Source organism: Motacilla alba, chromosome 1 (assembly GCF_015832195.1).
Source record: "Motacilla alba alba isolate MOTALB_02 chromosome 1, Motacilla_alba_V1.0_pri, whole genome shotgun sequence".
In the NCBI taxonomy this organism is placed as follows: Eukaryota; Metazoa; Chordata; class Aves; order Passeriformes; family Motacillidae; genus Motacilla; species Motacilla alba.
This window is the reverse complement of record NC_052016.1, coordinates 12,769,203-12,789,161: the sequence shown is the minus strand read 5'-3', so window position 1 is coordinate 12,789,161 and position 19,959 is coordinate 12,769,203. Positions and strand designations below refer to the sequence as shown.

Sequence of the window (19,959 nt, the reverse complement as noted above, 5' to 3'; positions counted from 1 at the left end):
TTTTTTTCCGTTCCTTTCAATGTTTTCATGCATCATTCCTTCTTACATACTATGACTTGGATGGAACTGGCTTTCCATTATGCTGAAGGGCTCTTACTGTCTGAATGCTCTCACATTTGAATACAGGGTTAGTCAAAATTACCTTCCTTTTAATAGGACTTGATTTAGGAGAGATTTTATACCAGCACTGGAAGAAAATGGTGAAAGGCTATGCATCAAAGCATTTAGTGATGTACTGCTTTCTTAAAATGAAGCAGAACTTGTAAACTTAACATACTGTACTAGAAGAAATCAAACCACTAACATTTAGTTCAAGAATTCTTCAAAATATGTGCTTGAGTTTTCTTTTTTAATAAATTCTTTTAAGAAAACAGCAAGCATAAAAACATTGTTTTGAAAAACTCAATGGTATTGATGTCTGCCTACATTTTTTTTTCAGCTAAATTCTGCTGGTTTTATAAAATACCTTTGAAGATGCTTTACAGAAAGGAAAACTAAGAGAAGCACATTGTATTCATCCCCCAAAATGAGTTGTTTGAATTATAGAAGGGAAGGCTTTCTTGTTTGCTTAAAATCTTCTGAAGTAGAATAAGTACTAGATGAGATTTTCTTAGTGCCTTTTCCAGAGGCCATCTCTGAAAAATCATTTCTTCACTACAATTTAAGACCTGCATATTGCTGTCATCGGTGACGCAGTGTAGGTAGAGACATCATGTTTTACTGGTAATGTGCAGCCTGGACAACTGAATAGCTCAAAAATGTTGGAAGATTTATATGCTGAATTCTGACCATAGGCCATTAGTGTGTGACATCCTTCCAAACTGAAATGCTTGAATAGATCTCATTTTCTTTATGAGCACTCAATGATAAAGCAACATGTATGTCATAATACCCCTTATATCACTTTTTGATGCGGTTTTTTTGCAGTGTTTCATGGTTATTGTTAGAAGATCTCAAACAGTACATTATTATTTATGAGAAAGATTGAGAAAGTGTGTATTTTTATTTTGTTATTTGCTGTTGCATCTGACTTTTCCATGTTGTTCATGTCCTACTGCTCCATTAGTCAACTTCATAAAATAATAAATACTATAAAGAAACTAGCGTAGAGTTTTCTTCAAAACCAATGGCATTGTTGTTGGTTTTTTTTCATGCTTCATTGGTATTGCATGGAGCTTTATATATGTACACATTTAATAACGAACATAAAAATTCAGATTTGTGGGTAGATTGTGTATTCTGGAAGAAATTTCTTGCTTTACAGACTATGCTACATATTTTGTGTATGCCATGTAGTCATGTAGATGAGAAACACTGTTTTTAAACAAGAAGAGTTTTGAGGGAAATAAGTGAAGCATAGTGTATTAAACAAGATTATAGAAGGTGTAAACATTTGGTGAAGAAAAATGTTTTACTTGAAGAGGCAAAGGAGGACAGAGAAATGCAGTTATCAGCAATTGTATTTAGATCCTTGAAGGGATTGAACATCATGAGCCGAGATCTAACTTCCAAAAAAACTTACGAAATTCTATACCTAAAATATTAATCAATAATCAGTATGTTATTCTACTGTCTTTCTTCAACACACACATTATAGCTCCCAGCAGCAGATAGGAAATTTTCCCCATAAATCCACTGCCATATGTCTAATGTAGTTGCCTTCCTTTTCTACACGATTTCTGGCTATTTAGGGGCTTATATGAAACAAATTTTTAAGTTCCCATTTTTCATGGCTGGTAATTGATAACATCATAACTGAAAGAATTGTTTCAAGCCTCAGCAGATATGGAAAAGATTGAATGGAAATAGAAATTTGGAACATATTCTTATTCAGTGCAACTGTTGTTCATATTATTGTTAAAGTCACCAGCAGGAATGTAGCACCTTGTAATACCTTTATATCTCTTGTATCTGTTCTTGTATCTAATAGAGTTGTCTCTAAAATAATCAATTTAACATCCCTTACTGCAATTAGAGCTGCTTCTTAAAAATATTACCCTCATCAGATGACTGTTCACCTTTTTAGTTGTAAGATATTGCTAATACAAATCGTATCAGTAAAAATCTGAATGGAGGGGGAAATGGTGCTGTGTTTAATATAAATTAATCTTGCAAACAGGAGTTGTTGAGATCAAAGCAAACACTGTATCACAGTGAGATTTAGAAATAGTACTTACAAAGAAAATATCCAGAAAGGAAAATGTGGAAGACAAGCTACTAATTAACTATAAACATTGAAACTGGATCTACCTAGTCTCTAGTTATTGCTATTTATTATTAAAGACTGCCTTTTTGATTTTTTTTATTATAAAGTTGCCTGGGCCAAATCCTATCCTGTTTTCTTTTTTCGTACATGTTATACAGACTTTGAGACGTCACTCATGTGGAAGTCCTTGTCATGGCTTTGTCTTGCAAGCTAACTTCCAGTGAGAGGATGAACAGCTTTGGCAGAGATAAAGCAGTCAAGTTCTTACATGAAAAAATTCACTCTTTTGGGAGATCAGTTTGGGATGAATTATGCATTATGCTTCTGGGCCAACTTTTTTTAAATTATGCTGAAAAAGTCTGTGCTTGAATGTTTGTTTTATCTTTTGTTTAATTTTCGATGGAACTGAACACCAGAGCAGTCCTAAGGGACTCTTGGCTGGCAGGAAGAGTTTTTTGGCTTGGACCATTATTCATGCTACTCTTAGACATTACAGGAAAAATCCTGAATGACAGTAGATCTATTTACTATAGCTATAAAAAAAACCCAAAAAACTCTAAACTATCAATCATACTGCTGCATAGATCCTTACCTGGCTCCATGCAGTCATTCTGTTAGAGTGCCCCATAGATCATTTGTGTCCCATATTTAATGCAATAATACCACTAGACTCTTAAAACCCAGGACAGAGGGTTAGGAATATGACCTATGTAAAGTATGCAAGTACAAGAGCAGCTTTTATAGGTTCAAAAAAATCATGTGGGTTGGAAGGGATCTCTGGAGACCAGGTAGAATTATAAAAACAGATCCAATTACAGCAGCTATTCAGCACCTCAGCCAGTTGAATTGAACATGTCCAAGAATAGAGCTTCTGCAACATTCTCAAGTACCTGCCCCAAGAGTTGACTGCTGTCATGGTAAAAAAAAATTTAAATTGTTTTCCTGTATCTAGTTGGACTTTTCCATGTTCTGATAGCCATTGAATCTCATTACAGTGTGCCCTCGAGCAGAGTCCATTTCTATCTTTGAAGAAAGCAGTAGGATCTCACTTTCTCATCGGGCTAAAAGAAAAAGCTCCCTTACCTGTTCCAGCCTGTTAGCCACCCTGGTGGGCCTTGGATGTACAAAATCCAGGATGGCCTTGTGCCTTGTACTGGGAAGCCCAAGGCTGACAGCAGAACTCCAGCTGGTGTCACAAATGCCAAGTGAGAGGGGAGAAGCACAACCCCTGACCTGCTGGCTGCACTCCTGTGAGTACAGCCCAGGATGTGGTTGGCTGTCTTGAAAGGGCACGCTACCAGTTCATGTTCATCAGATTGTCCTCCAGGAACTCCAGGACTTTTTCCTGTGGGACTGCATTCCAGCCAGCCAGTGCCCACCCTTTATTGCTGCACAGGGTTATTGCAGCCCCCATGCAGAACATTGTATTTTCCTGCATTGATCTTCGTGAGGTTTAGTTTGTCCAGCTAGTCTAGACCCTGGTTTCTGGACTGTTGACCACTTCCCCATCTTTGGTATTGTCCACAGACCTGCTGAGAATATATTTTGTCCCATCAGTCTTCTTGGTAATAAAGATGTTAAGCAGTATTGGTGGCAGTATGAGTGTTTAGGAAACAGCAGTGTTTAAAATGCCAGGATCTCAGCGAGTGCCTAAAAGGTGTGTGTTTACTTAGAAAAGGCAGTGCTATGTGATCTGTAAGTTCAGTCACTGAAGTTATTTTGGACCTTAGTGATTTCTTCTCAGAAAAGTAATGAAGGAGAAGCTCAGACTGGTTCAAGCCATGTCTTAAAAGAGCACAACTGCAGCTGCCCACCCATGAGAGCCAAGGAGTGCCCAAAGTGTGTGCATGGCAACTGCCTGAAAAGGCTGTGATCAGGGGGAGAGACACCTTTCCAAAATGGTCCAGCTGCTTTCCCCATCCCCTTCAGTCAGCTGCAGGTTGAATTGACTTGTTCTGTCTCCAGTTTCTGCCTGTGACACCTTGTGTCAGCACCTCTTGCACAGGATAAAATTATGTAAAAACAGAGTAGATTTAACGTGTTGAGATGATTTTATACTGATAATTCCATTATAATTACTTCAGACCATGTGAGTGAGAATGAAATTAGGAAGAGTGTAGTCATCTTGTGCTCTTCAGCAAAACTGTTAATGCCAGAAAAACATCCTCTGGGATTTGTCTGGGGACAGAAAGTCACAAGAGGCCAGTCCTAATTACTCTGATTGCCGTCATAAGACAAGTCAGTAACTTGTAATCGATGGTGTTACCAGTGGACTAGAACTCAAATGTCATCACTGTTGGCTGCCTGGTTTCATTTGTTTGTTTACAGCCCCTCTGTAGTGACAGTGTGATGGCTTTGCCCCTTTCTCTTTCATGCTGTCAGTTTAAAATTCACTATTACTGAATTAAGGTAAAAAACTCTGCACTTAGAGGTGACTGTTTACTAATTAATATTTAGATTTGGGCAGCTAAAATCGTCTTTCAAGTGAACAAATATTTGCATTGTAAAAGGCAGTGTGTAGCTGTAGTAGGTGGCTGTCTTGGAAGTTCCTTGAGCAGATCTGTTCCCTCACTGTGGCTTTTAAAAAACACAGCTGGAACATGTTGATTATGTGGTGCAAAGCAAACTTACATCGCTGTCTGTGGTGTGCTATTATGTTACATAAGCAGCTGGCTGTATTCTGTAGGTCCTGAGCATCTTGATAGCAACAAGATTGTTTAAAATACATATTCAGCTCTTCGTTAAACAAAAATTAAGTATTGCTGTCAGATGATAATTCTTCTATGCTTGGGTATCCCTTACTGAGGATACATTTTCTCCTTCCTAACCACAGTAATCCCTCTTTCCATGTCTTTTATGGCCTTAACCTCGCATAAAACGTCCAGTTCCTCGCTCAGTATTTATCAAGTCCTAAATTCTGTTTCCCCTGCCTTTATTCTGCTAAGAGATAGATCAGGCAGCTGATGATGTTGAATTTAAGTGGTACATAGTTGGTGGTGACATAGCAGTCCATCCATCTGTTGTTCCCCCCGGGTTTTAGGGACTAGGTATATTGAAATCTTAATTTAATTAGTTGGGTTCTTAATTATTATAGTGGAAATTGATAGTTATAGCCAGGAGGTACCTAAAAAATAACAGTTAACATTTTTCACAGTAAAATTGAGGGATTTGACTAACTGTAGGTATACTTTTATCAAGATTCTGTCCCTTAAAAAGGGATATGTTTTTTGCATTAGAAATGAAAAAAAAAAATTGATAGTTTCTAGTTGAAGTATTTAGAGATGCAGGCATGTATCTCAGCTTTCTCAGAGATTTAATAAACTGTACAAATAGTGGACTGTAAGGGAATTTATTTGTAGATTGACAGCATATTATACCTACTGGTTCTGTCAGTTGCAACTGTTCTTTGATGTTGTCACTTTTTCATAGTAGGAGGGTTTTCCTATATTCATTGTAGTGTTTATTCTATTTGTTAAAATGGAGCAGTGTTCAGTATCTTACCTAAACTTTAATTCCAATTACTTTTCCAACAGATTCCTCCTCTCTTTGACCCAGGAGGGAGTTACCTAGGCTTGTTGTGTCTTCTGGTGTGGTCTACTTAAGTCTGCCAGAAGGTTTCCTTTTTGTTAGGCAGCTGGCTTAGGCTGGTTTGGAGACAAAGGAGGGTGATCAAGAAGCCAAATTTGTGATTTTAATTATATCCCGTTGTTTAATTTGATCTCATTAGTGCTCAGTATTTTATATGGTTCCACAATTCGTGGTCAGCTCTTGGTTACCAGAAGAGGTGTATCCAAATTCTGCATGCTGAAAGGGGTAGTAAATGATTCCTGCACACAGAACTGGGATGACCTAGATCATAACCACCTCCTTCTGCAGAGGACACTTAAACACACTTCTCCCTCTTTCCCTTCCATCACCACTTACACTTCAAGGAAATGCAAGGGGATTTTGGGTTGAAAACTCCAAAGTCTGAACATATCTGTGCAAGGATGAAACAAAAGCTCCTATTATTTTTTTTTAACTTTCCATCATTTGGCAAGAGCCTTGTTTTACCTCATTTCTTGTTTTAGTGTTTTTGAATGACAAACCCAACACTCACTTTTCTCTCTCCAGGTCTCCTGCAAGCGCAGAATCTCTTAACGCAACTACCTCAGCAAAGCCAAGCCAACCTCCTGCAGTCTCAGCCAAGCATCACCCTTGCCTCGCAGGTCAGGCTTTTCCCTACACCTCATGACTTGCTTTGAGGGGATTTAAACTATGGCAAGTGAATGGACCCTTTGTATTAGTTACCTGAATAGATGTTGCAGCTATAACAGTGCCTTTGTCTTTCTAGATAGTTCAGGTTTGTAGCTCCCACCCCAATGTGCCTCTTTCCAGGGTTTAACATTCTAAAGTGGGTTTTTAGCTGGAAATTTTCATGATTGATACCTTGAGTTAATGGCACTAGAGCATCGTTTGATTTCCTATAAGGTTTTCTTGAAAATTCAGAGGAGCAAGGTATGAGCTCCCTCAAAAGCTCCAAAAGGGCTTCACTGACAAGCCTCTTTCTGAAGATTGCAGTGGTCTGTCTTTATTTTAGTGTAGTTATTTTGCAATCACTGCTTAAGTCATTCATTGCCAGTCGTATCAGTTAGCATCTGTGAAACTGAAGAGATTGTTAGAAATTAAATATTTTAATATTCTGATAGATGTATATTAAAATACTAGAGCTCTGTGATTAGGTGTTCAGACTATAAGAAAAGCAATTTTAAGGTTGTATGTGCCTGCAAATTTAGTTGTGCTTGGCTCTGGGTTTTACTGTGCAGTTTAGTTTCATAGCTGCATGCTGTTTCTCAAATACCATGTAATATCACACAGCATCTTCTTGCAACCTTGGTTACATACAGGAATTTTCTAGTCTGCAATAAGGTGCCTGAGTCTATCAGAGTCTTAGAAAACTACATTTTCTAATATACCACCTCTAGTATTTTTCATGCACCATGTGGAAAATGGAATTTGTCTCACCTCTAGCTCATACCTCAGCTTGCAGAATGATTCCACACTAAAGATTATTCTTGGATTTTAAAAATAAAATATTGAAACTACTAAGGAAGAATAAATTATGTAAAGTTGGTGAAATCAGTGAAGGCATATTGCAGTAATTACCCACTATGATTAATGTAAATTAAAAAATATTAAAAACATTTAAGTGTGACACATGTATCTGCAATCCTAGAAAGATCATATATGATTACATTATTTCTCAAGTAATGGAATTATAGATCTTGACCTCCCTCTACCATCTGCTGTGCACTGCAAAACACTGCACTAACCCAGGAGGAAAAAATTACAAGGAGTTATGTAAAGATTGAGCTATATGCAGGCCATTTCTTTTAGAAGAGCCTTTTCTGAACCTTTGCATAGACTTTGCATAATACTCTAGTGCTGCCTGGACTTGAGGCTGTTCTTGTTTGCCCTGAAGGAGTCCAGAGTTTCAGAACTGGGTGTAGGACACAGAGGCATGAAATCACCTTTACTGAAGAGCCCCAGCTAAACTGACTAGAATTTAACTGGAGCAGATGATTTGTCTCTGCATCTCACCTGATCATGGCTTCTAAGGAGGTAGAGCCATGCACTCAAAATATGTTTCCAGTGTTCTTGTTGCACTTGAAGCCTGAACTGTGCAATACCAGATCTAAATTTTTTTTTTCACCTGTGAACATTTCCCAAGATGCTAATTTTTTTCAGATAGTTATTGTAGTTGCATTGCAAAATGCTTTTAGTATGCCAATGTTCAGGAATAGTGAACCTTCCACAGACTTCCTTGAAAATTACCCTTTATGTAGAAGAAAAGTGTGACCTAAAATGAATGATTTTCTGCAGATTGCTTTTGCTTAATTTTTTGTGGCACCAGTATATTAATTCTATTGTTGCAACTGTCGACGGAAGGGTGGGAGGTAAATCTAGTCTTATCTTCCTGAACAGTTGAGTCAGTCACAAGAGATGGCATTAGAGGAAACTTGCCATGTTTGCTGCATCTGTATGTGCTCACTCTTCCAGGATTAAATAGGAGATTTGTATCTTTTGGGCTGATGTCAATCTGCCACCTCACAAGAGCAGTAGATTCAATTTTAATTTTTTTCAAAAGGGATGAATGCCAAGGTGTCTATAAGTGATAGAAGTATATCAAGTAGAGTGTATTCAGCCTTTCTTTGACCAGCAAGTAAAAGTCTTTCTTTCTGCAGCAAGTGAAAGTTGTTGGTTACCATTGAACATCTCTTACTTTTCTTTAACTGGTTACGACAGAACCATTAGAAACCTGTCATACTATTGTAGTTTTCTGGATTGTGTTTGCTTGTTCTGGAGAGGAATGTTAATAAATGGAGGAACCTCCAGATTTCAGGAAATGTCCAATCCACTGACCTCTCTCACAAGAACATCACATACCTTTTAGGAATTTAATTTCTGTTGATCATCCTCTTAAATCTGATTTTCATCCTTTCCTTGCTGTCTCAATAGCCAGCAACCCCAACACGCACAATAGCAGCGACCCCCATTCAGCCACTTCCACAGAGCCAGTCAACACCAAAGCGAATCGACACTCCCAGCTTGGAGGAGCCCAGTGACCTTGAGGAGCTTGAGCAGTTTGCCAAGACTTTCAAACAAAGACGGATCAAACTTGGATTCACTCAGGTGAGACTGCGTACCTTAGTGCCTGCCAGTGTGGAACCTGAGGTCTCATCTTTCAAGTCTGGGGGGAGACTACAATTCCATCATTTCCTAGGAGAACCTGCTTAAATAGGGTTATGCTCTGGCCTTTATGTGGGGGATTTCTAAGAAATAACAGAAAAAGCCATACATCCATCTTACTTCCCTGTTGGTTTTAAAGCATAGCCATTTTCCCAGCAGGGGAAAACGTGCATTTACCAGCTCCAGATGTCATTGCATGTGCACTATTCATTCCATGGGATGTGACATGAATGGGACAAAGCACTTTAAAGCTGCCTTCAGAAGTACAAAGTTCCAAAAATCATACAGTACAATTAACTGCTCTGTGTGTTTAAAAAGTATATCACATCTGTGCAGTTGCTTTGGATGTCAAAGGGTTTTTATCTCTCAAGTGTATTTTCCTATTAAACATCAATGATTTCTGTATTTAATGCTTTTGCTAAGGTTCCTAAACAAAACCTGAAAAGACTGTCACCTTTGAAGTTTTCTCCTTACAAGGGTGAACTGGAGTTGTGGTTTGTTTTGGTTTGTTTAAAAGCTCAGATATACCCATAGAGGAGAAGAAAAATAATCTTGAACATAGTGAAGGTGGTTGAATAAAGACCACAATTAAAAGTACAAAGTGCATTTATATGTTCCATTATTCTGTTGAAAGGAACTTGGTTCCAAGAGTCCTTTCTTATTAATATCAAAATTGTTTTTTTTCCTCCTGCAAAATTTAAATATCTCCCCAGGTAAACAATTAGTTTTGGCAGTAGTCTGTGGTTAAGCATAAGCATGATTTTACTAGAAGAAAGAGCATGCAAAAATCAAAGTATTAAAAAGTCCAAGCTCAGAGCAGTCAGTCCAACATATGTGATGGAATAGAATAAGTAAATGTACTCTAGCTGAAAGTATGTGCTGAAGTCAGATTTATTTTTCTGGCAAAGTCCTAAATTGAAAAATCAAAGTTCATAATGAGAGTTCCTGGCAGCATCTTAATTATAAGTCAAGAACAGAATGTTCTTAGTCAAATGAAGTGCATTTTGCTGGCATGTGTGTTTCCTTCCCTCCCTTCTTTCCACTAGAGGGAGGCACAGAAATACAAGTGATGGACACACACAAAAGCTCGAATAGAGCAGCACAGAATAGGGTAAAATACAATAGCTTCCCTATAGCTGACAGAGGAGGTTCATGTAGATCTCTCATTATTATGTTTAATCTGCCCTGCTGTGAGATGATTATAAAAGCTCAACTAGACTTTTTAAGCGATGTGTTAACCTTTCTTTATTGACCTGGTTATAAATTTTCATGGTGAGGAAAAATGAACACAACTGCTCAGGCTTACATTTCAGTATTTGCTTTTCAGATTAAAAAAGGGGAATCTTGAGAATGTGATAAAATTGCATTCGGTCATTCCTTTCCTGCTCTGAGTTTGTATGTGTGTAATTGGGCTGTTCTAATAACTTGAACCTAATTGCATAATTGGATGATAATTAGAGACCCTGATTACTTTGGTTTCCTATAGCTGGATAAATAGACTGCCTTTCAGAGGATAAAAGAAATTTATTTCCAGCAGTACTGTAAGCTTTTTCAGACTCACCCCACCCCTGCCTTTCAAAAATAATTGTAAGATTTAGTTTGCATTGCAAACTAATCACTTACTACATTCTGTCGTGTGAACAATAAAACAGGTTTTGAATTTCAGCAGTTCTGCTTCTTCTCCCACCCTGAAATGTGGGTGATGCATTTAAATCCCTTTGTTTGTTTTCCTTAAAAATACCTCCATGTTTGACACACAGGGACACAATGAGCAAACTGCACCTTAGCATCATTGCAGGCCTGGGACTAATTGCTCAGTACAGATTCATGAGACGTGAGTGAACATTTTAGACAATGTTATTTTTATTCTGTGAAAGATATTGCCTCTGCTAGACCATCTGAGCTTCTTAACAGACCAGTACACACAACAATGATGTACCTTATAATCAGCTGCAGTTCATTACCAGAGCTTCAGTCAACCTACAGAGTAGATCAGATGTGTATTCAGTGCCTTTATACTCTGTTCCTCCTATCTGTGGGCCATCCCAATATACAAAATTCTCATCCCAATATGTAAATTCCTTTGCCTACAGCTGAAATGCTGCCACCTTTTGGCATTGACAAAGAAATGGTTAACTATTCATTTTAAATCAGATGGCAAATGTTTGTAAGAACAACATAAATCCAAAATTAAATTTAGTTGGGGGACTGGAGCAAATTTCATAACTCTTTCCTGCCAAGACATAAATCAACTTATCTCTAAAATGGTTTACATAGCCAGGTTTTCTTCTTCATAAACCCAGAAGAGCATCCACGCTACTCCTCTTGGAATGATTTATGAGTTTTAAAATGCACAGAATCCTGGCATATGAGTAGAGGCATAAATGTGAGTTCCCACGTGTTTCCTCTGATTGAAGGGCACACAAACCAATTGTTCTGGTCCTTTTCTAGGAAGGAAATTGTTTTCTTTGCTCAACCTGCACAATTTACTAAGCTTCCCAAAGGTTGTTTTCTTCCTGGCTTGTGTGTGGCCACTCTGCATGCTGTCAGTGTACTCATACCCAGCTGTGGTTGTGGAGCTGACCTCAGAGAAAAGCGAGCTTTATGCCCAGTCCAACTAACCCATTTGCAATTAAACTCCACTAACTGTGCTCCAGCTTTTCAGCCTCTTCTTCCACACTTCTCGCACTTCGTTTTGTGCTTAAAAAAATAAAAATCTAAATAAAGATGCTTTAGACCATATAGTATACTTGAAATATAAGTGGTTTTTTTTTCCAAAGGGCAGGACCTTCCAGCTTTAAAGCAAAGCATGAAAATACTGTGGTGTTTTTAATGCCCACAATCAGGAATGGATTCATTTCTTTTTTTTTTTAAGCATCACTTTCCAAGTGTATACTTTCATAGCTATATAATATATACATAAATATTAGGATAAGCAGAATGTCTGCTAGCAGAATAGGTAGCTAAAACTGAGTTTAAAAAGCAATAACAGATGTAAAGAGATTATAATCTGCCTGTAAATCTCCTGGATAGCTTTCTGGCAGATGGGTAGTGATAGTCAAGACTGCAGTTAATCATTTCTTGAAATGGTTCAGCTTCTTGTCTGCTTTAAAATTTGTATCTATTGGGGAGAAATTTGGTTTGAACCTCAGAAGATATTAACAGTTCAGATAAGAATATTTCTGCCTCTATTTAAATGTGATGTGTGTTTGCAGACATCTTGTCCTGAGTATTTTCTACAAATTTGGGAAAGTGAATTCATTGCATTTCTGCTTATTTGAACTGTCGGTGTGAAATATGCAGAAAAACTTAAATCTGCTCCTAAAGAGAGCTTGGCCTTTACTTATTTTAAAAAACTAAGAAAAAAATACGAGTTAACATTCAGTGGAATGTGCTGCTCAATGCTAAGAAGACAAAGCATCAGGGATTTCCTGGAAAGAGTTGCAAGGTTTAACTGACTGAGGTTTGACATTTCTTTATGATTATTGCTTTAGCATGAATCTTGGTAGCGCTGAGAAAGCCTCTGTGAAACTGAAATCCCACGCAGCAGTGGAGTCACTAAGAGAACACCAGAATGTGACCGGATTCCTTGCTTTTGGAAGTGCCTATGTCAGTGAATCCCTTTTTTCTCTTTCTTTGTCCAGGGTGATGTTGGGCTCGCTATGGGCAAACTCTATGGAAATGACTTCAGCCAAACTACCATCTCTCGCTTTGAAGCCTTGAACCTCAGCTTTAAGAACATGTGCAAGTTAAAGCCACTTCTGGAAAAGTGGCTCAATGATGCAGGTGAATGAGTCTGTGTGTTTCTTCACCAGCTTACCAAAATCAGTAGGATTCTGAAAAGCTGCTTCGTTTGTGCCCTTACGGTTTTATGAAGCTACCAGCCTTTGTAGCTGCCCATGGGACAAATGAGGGTGTAGAAATAAGGGTCCATAATTCCCTTTCCATGTGCCTGTATGCATCCAAAATAGTTCCAGTATGAGCTATCAGAAATGTGTTTTCTAGACAGCTGAACCGTTGCATGGGATGAGGTACAATATGTGTCATGGTTTTCCTCCTTCGTGTGTGTCAATGCATATAACTTCTAATCCTCTTCTAGCTTTCTTTTTCAGATGTGTAGTAGAGAGAGGGTTGCATGTTTTGTTGTTTCAGTAGGCAGAGCTTATTGCATCCATCTCCTTCCATACCCCTGTGTGCATTCCTTTTATCTCTCTCCAGTGGATCAGATAAATAATATTTTTCCCCATAGGAAGAGTTTTTTGTGGGTTAGGTTTTGCTTTTTCCCTCCCATATTAGTTTTTTTTCTGGGATACAAGTTATTCACTATGCCAGTGTTGGTAGTGTTCTTTTTTTTTTTTTTTTTTATTTCCCACCAGCAAAAGGAGCTTGTGTGGTGGTGCTAGGTGTTAGGAGAGAAAGTGTTTGAGAGTGCTGTCAGCCAGTTTTTTCTTCCAAGTATGCAATTGTACATAGTATAAAACTGATGGATATGTTAAACAGATGGCAGGGATGGTGTGTGCCTTTCTATTTTTACCAAAATGGAGAGAGCTTTATGCTGGCATCTATAGCGTTCCCTGAAATTTCGAAAGTAATTTCATGCGGTGTTGAAAACTTGTCCTGCATTGAGAAAAGGAAGTGTCATTCTGTTGTGCTGGCACGAGTTATCATTAGGTGTTGGAGGTGTGTGATAGAAAACATAAATACCTCCAAACTGAGTGCTCAAGTCCACAGGACAGCGGTCCCCAAACCTTCCAGCAACATTGGATGGATCCCGTGCTGCAAGGAGTGTCATAGAGATTATTTTTCCTGCTAGCCTGAAGAAATACTTGTCTCTGTAAAGCTGAGTGAACAGTGTCGTGGTTCTTCACATCCTGCAGGCCATTGTCTTTGACTCAGTTCCATGAAAACGTTTGGAAAAAAGATTCAGGTGACTGTAGAAGCTTCTGTTTTAGTTAAAAGTAGGCAACAGAAGCATACTGACAGTTCCAGAATTTATTGCCATGGAATTCAGCTGGTTCTCAGTGAAATTTTCAGTATCAGGAAGAGTTTCCACATATTTACAGGTGCCATTACTATTTTAAAAAATCTAGAAGATACTTGCCCGTTTGAATCTATCAGAGTAATGGTGGGCATTGTGAACTTTGACACCTGCTTATCACCTACAAACCCCAGTGCAATGAAGGAACTCCAGCCACAATTAATAATTTTGTTTAAATTCCCTGCTGAAAATTACCATTTGGTTAGATTGCTCTTCCTGCTGCAAAGTGGGGTTAAATGTTCTCTCTTTGCTCCTCTGTGAAGGCAGAAAGACAGGATTAGGGGTTAAGAGCCCTGGTGAAGTTAAGAAGGGGGAGCTGCTTGCTGTGTGGAGTGGTTGGTAGCCCTGAGTGTCTGCTAAGATGTCCAGAGAGAAGAGACTGAACACTGTGGAGCTGGATATGAACTTCTCTTCCTCGAGTGTTTTGTAGAGTGGGTAAAAGAAATTTCAGGCTGCTCAGATTTTTTTCATAACTGCCTGTGACTTTCAGCTATGGCTCATAGATATCAAGTTCTCCTTTTTCCTTTAAACTGGGGCTTGCAGTGAGTCAGTGGGGAGTAGAATGAGATACGGGAGACAAACTCTGTATAGGTATCATAAAAGGGATACTGTGGTAGCATACAGGAGCAGAGGGCATCCTCTGGGCTTATTTGTAGCTTCTTAGTTTCAGGTATATATTGTAATTTGTAAATACAGTGATTAATGCATGTGATCTTCATAAACCTCTCTGTATTTGGAATACATGCAGAGCAGGTCTTAACACACCTTGCACAGGTGAAGAACACTTGCATTAGACTGCACTGCATTCAGATGAAATCGCCTGATTTGTATTACTTTCTTCTTTTTCAGAAAACCTGTCATCTGATTCAACTCTCTCCAGCCCAAGTGCCCTGAATTCTCCAGGGCAAGGGATCGAAGGCTTGAACCGTAGGAGGAAGAAACGCACCAGCATAGAGACCAACATACGTGTGGCCTTAGAGAAGAGTTTCCTGGAGGTCAGTGCTCCTGGTGCTCTGCTCAGCCTGGGAAAAAATGGAGAAACTTCACTTAACAATTATATGTCTTAGAGTGAACCTGTTACTGTGCTGTTTAGGAAAGTGCTAGTACTAAACAAGGGGAATACAAAAGCCATGCCAAGAAATATGCATCAGCATCTCTTTCACTTTAAAAACAAACACAGACCCCCTCAGAAAAACTTGCTGGTTCTTGCACTTCACTGACTTTGTGATTTTGCATTCCAGTATACTCAGACTGATAGGTTTAAATCCTACCCTTCATAAGGACAGATAAATAAGGGAATAGTCTATGCACACATAGTTTGAGATTTTTAGATGGAGGGCAGAAGCATCTACTGTGGTTTGTCTCTACGGTACCACTGACCAGATTCTGGATCTAAATCACCAGTTCAGATTTCTGCCTACGGGAGAAGAAGCTATGATGCAAAACTTCAGGAGGTAATATCAGAGCTTTTCAAATACCATTTTCTTTTGTCAGAACCAAAAGCCTACCTCGGATGAGATCGCCATGATAGCTGACCAGCTAAACATGGAGAAGGAGGTGATCCGCGTTTGGTTCTGTAACCGGCGCCAGAAGGAGAAAAGGATCAACCCACCCAGCAGTGGTGGAACCAGCAGCTCGCCCATCAAAGCAATTTTCCCTTGTCCAACCTCACTGGTAAGAGTCAAGAACTGTGTTGACAAAGATCACTTGGTGGAGGTAGTTCTGCTGTGCTCACTGCGGAAGCTGTACCTTCTTTGTACAGCAGACTTGTTCTCACGTATTTATGTTTTACTGGCATTTTGAGTGTTCCACCTGGATGCTGTCTAAGAGAGATAATGCTTACAAATCAGGCACTAGTCAGGCCTTCAGTGAGGGTGTTTTATTTAGTCAGCTCACAAACAAATATTTTGACTACCAAATTTGCACTTGGGGTTGTAGCTTTGAACTTACTTCAGCTAATACCTCCACTTTATAACTGGAATTTCCTTCTTTTACCCATTTTTTAAAAATAAAATAATAGTAATTTTTTTAAAGTACCTAATAGCTCTCCCCCCCTGCCTCTTTTAGCAGCTCTGGTCAGTAACTGAGCAGCAGTAAAATGTGTCATGCACTGGAACATGTTGCCCAGAGAGGCTGTGAAGTCTCCCTCACTGGAGATACTCAAGAACCATCTGGATTCAGTTCTGTGCCATGTGCTCTAGGACTGACCCGCAGGGAGGTTGGACCAAGAGACCCACTGTGGTCCCTTCCAATCTTACCCATCCTTTGATTCTGTATCATTTGGAGACTTAGGTCACACAAATCTAATGATACCATTGTTGTTACCTCTAGTCAGAAATTATTTATAGAAAAGAAAGACATGGAACAGAAGAACAGTTTAGCTAATACTCATGTAATTAATTTCCCACACTTGTATTTACCTCAGGTAAACACAAACTTCATGAAAATAAGAGTAACAAAACATATGCATCAAGGTTCCTTCAGCACCTTTGCTACCAATGTCCATGGAGGTCTGTTTTCATAAATAGAAACAGTAGCTATTAGATTTCATAGTAGCTATGCTAATAGGAATGTGGTGGAATTTATGTAGCCTGTAGCTGTCCTTTTGTAGTATTTATTCCACCCTGATCACCGTAGTAGCTAATATCTTCCAGTACTTCATTAAACCATTAATTCTGGGGACGTGTTACTCTCTCCCCTCATCCTTGTCTCAGGGTGTGTGCATGCAACCTTTCATTTCAGGGGAAGGGCTGTGTTAAGTGTACTTAGTGTTTTTTGTTTTGGTTTGGTTTTTTTTTTTGCCCAGTTGCAAAGCAAGGTTGCATGCCTTGCTACCAAAGCAGAATATAGTGAGATTTATGATAGCTTTTTTATGTTTTAGTAGCTGTGCAAGTTCCCTCAGACTCCAACTTAAAGGAGCTTTCCTAGGGAAATTTTCCTGCTGCTATAATCTGCCACTGTATATAAGAAATTGATGTGTTAACCACAGTCTCCCTTTCATCAGTGAAGTTTCACTAGTGTTTTCACTCATTCTAAGCTTCTCTTAAGACTGCTGCTACTCAAATGGATGTTCCAACCTTGCTGCCACTAGCCTTCACTGACTGTGTGCTTTGTTGATTCCTTGTGTCAGCTCTGGAGATTGTGTCTATAGGATGCTTGGGCTTACTTTAGTCGTTTGACTGCAAATTAGCCATGTGAGGAGCAATGATGAATTTTCAGTATGGTTAGATAACCAGTGTGACTTGCAGCCTGGCTGCACGAGGGCGAGGGCTCTGCAGCAGGATTGGAGGGGAAGGCTGCTTTTGCATTGGCTGGAGTCACTCACTGTAACCACGGGGGTGAGCTGCATTAATTCCAGGTCATTCTCTGCCCTGAAATAGGGATGGTGACCTTGGCCTTAACTGCTTGCTGGACAGATGACAGATGTGGTGGCTGGGCTGCATTAGTGGGAGGTGTACTGTGCATCCAGCTGCTCTTAATTTCATACACTATTTGAGATAGGCAGAAAGCTTTCGGATCTGTCCCAGTTGCCCCAGTCTTGTTTAAAATGTGTGAAGCATTTGACTCCCTCTAAGAGGCATGAGAGATATTTCTCTGATAATAGACTTAAGGTAAGAGAGTGGAAAGGAGGAATGTTTAGCCTGTATCCTTGGCTATGTTCTCTTGGGCAATTCTAAAGGATTCATTTCTCTCACTGATGTATAACAGCCTTCAAATATTACTGTTGGACACCATTTCTTGTCCATAAAACGTCCTTTCCTTATATTTCATTTTTCCTCATAAGCTAGTTTCTCCAGCCTTAAATCTTTGGTGTTTATCTGTAATGTCTTCAGTTTATTGTAATAAGCCATCCACAATTGAAAATTCCATTTGTATGTTTTAAAATTCAGAGATCCTTCCTCTGGCACAAGGAAGCTATCAAAGTAAAGTTTATAGTTTGGTTGAATAAAAGTGAAATGTTATTCTGCTTCTCCATATAAACACACTACTCTAAATACCTTTGGTAATGCTGGGGCATTTACATAATTTTATCAGCAAAAGAGATTTGGAGCTGAAAAGATGTTTAAACAAGAAAAAAAAGTAAAAATAATATATTTTGTAACTCTTTCTGTAAGAGTGCCTCTATTAAAACAAGGCGCTGTCTTTGTGGGGTGGCAGAGAGGGCTAATTTGCAGTCTTCAGACAATATGGATAGGGGTGCATCTCCTTTCAAATACTGAATTATTAGGAATAAAGATATTGCTGGTAATTAGAGAAGATGCTATGGTTGTTTCATTGAGTAATAAAGTAACCAAATTACAAAAAAAAATAGTTTATATGCAGTGTTTTTCACTGATAACTTCCTCAGCTGAGGGTGGAAAGAAAGAAATCCAGGTCTAGTGTGCAACTCTGTCTTTGAGCAGCTGAGCAGTTTTAATCATTTTTGACCTCCAGGTGGCAACCACGCCAAGCCTTGTGACTAGCAGTGCAGCTACAACCCTGACTGTCAACCCCGTGCTCCCTCTGGCCAGTCCTGCTGTCACCAGTCTGTCAGTCACAGGTAAGGGCTGATCTCTGCTGCCACCACATCAACCCCTACTGTTTGTGCCTTTTGAATTCTTAAAAGAGTCATTCGCTATCTGTCACTGGTATCCCAGGACATTCTTGCCATCATTCCTTGTTGCTGCACTAGGAAGCTTCAGGTTTTGTGGCCACTGAGCTGACTTTTCCAGGAATAAAATCTCAGGTGGTGCTGAAACAAAATATAGTATATTTCATTGCTGGCTTCTAGAGCTCCTCAGCCCCCCATTGGGAAGTGTAATTTCATTTTTTCATTTGACCTCTCGGTGCTTCTTCGTACTACAGAAATGTGTTCTTGTGCCCCTTTCAGCTGGACGTGCAGTTGAGATCAGGTGGGCAGGGGTTTCTGTTGTCTGGTATCCGTGTTCTGTACTGATCTGACCAGAACCATTCTTCCAGGCACAACAGAAACCACCTCCAACAACACGGCAACAGTGATTTCAACAGCACCTCCAGCTTCTTCAGCAGTGACATCACCCTCCCCGAGCCCTTCCCCTTCTGCCTCAGCCTCCACTTCCGAGGCCTCCAGTGCCAGTGAGACCAGCACAACACAGACAACCTCCACTCCCTTGTCCTCCCCTCTCGGGACCAGCCAGGTGATGGTAACGGCATCAGGGTTGCAAACGGCGGCAGCGGCCGCGTTACAAGGAGCTGCACAGTTGCCTGCAAATGCAAGTCTTGCTGCCATGGCTGCTGCAGCAGGACTGAACCCAGGCTTGATGGCATCCTCGCAGTTTGCAGCTGGGTAAGGATCCATTTTGCGCACCCTTTTAGGTGAGGTGACAGGGGAGTGAAGGAAAATTCTTGGGATAAATTGCTTTTATGTATCACTGTCATTTATCTCAGTTTCTGAAGGTTTACTCATAGATGGCAATGGACCATTCCCATCACAGTACACAAATACTGTGTTCATTTTAAAGGTGAAAAAGCTGTGTTGCAGTGATGTTTTTTGATAAATCATTCATCCCACTGCAGAGTTTGACTTAAAAACTGCAACTTACCACTGAACCATAGAATCTGTCCTATTAATTGTAAAATGGAGAGATAGCCTAGGCCCACTTCACACCTCTGTATTCATTTCTCCATCATGAGCAAGAAGTTCTCAAAAATGCAAAATGATGTATTGTTGAAGTTATCATTTTAGAAATGTTGCTCAGACAGATGTTTCTTTAATTCCTCTTGATTTATATATTTCTTATCTGTATTTGGGAGAGTATGATAGTTCTCTAACAATTAACAGTTTTCCCCAAATACTTTACAAGATTATTTTACACCGACAGTCAATGCAAGTCATGCATTTACGGTGCTTGTACTTCGGGCATGTCATGAACCCCTCATGGAGTTAAAAGTAAAATAATCCAAAAATAGCCCTTGATCTCTGGTCTTTCCTCCCTCCTTGCCCTTCTCCCTTTTAAAGAAAATATGA

The 19,959-nt window shown here is 39.4% G+C and overlaps 1 protein-coding gene across 8 annotated transcripts in view; it reads left to right on the top strand.

Annotated features, from left to right (window-relative positions):
• POU2F1 (POU class 2 homeobox 1) overlaps positions 1–19,959 on the top strand; it is a 103,193-nt gene that overhangs the window by 80,244 nt on the left and 2,990 nt on the right. For all 8 annotated transcript variants that reach the window (XM_038126885.1, XM_038126902.1, XM_038126896.1 and 5 more), the window contains 7 exons: positions 6,320–6,414; positions 8,705–8,878; positions 12,580–12,721; positions 14,823–14,968; positions 15,468–15,647; positions 18,408–18,513; positions 18,933–19,278. In XM_038126885.1, the coding sequence (XP_037982813.1) occupies positions 6,320–6,414; positions 8,705–8,878; positions 12,580–12,721; positions 14,823–14,968; positions 15,468–15,647; positions 18,408–18,513; positions 18,933–19,278 (1,189 nt within the window). The remainder of the gene's footprint in view (positions 1–6,319; positions 6,415–8,704; positions 8,879–12,579; positions 12,722–14,822; positions 14,969–15,467; positions 15,648–18,407; positions 18,514–18,932; positions 19,279–19,959) is intronic.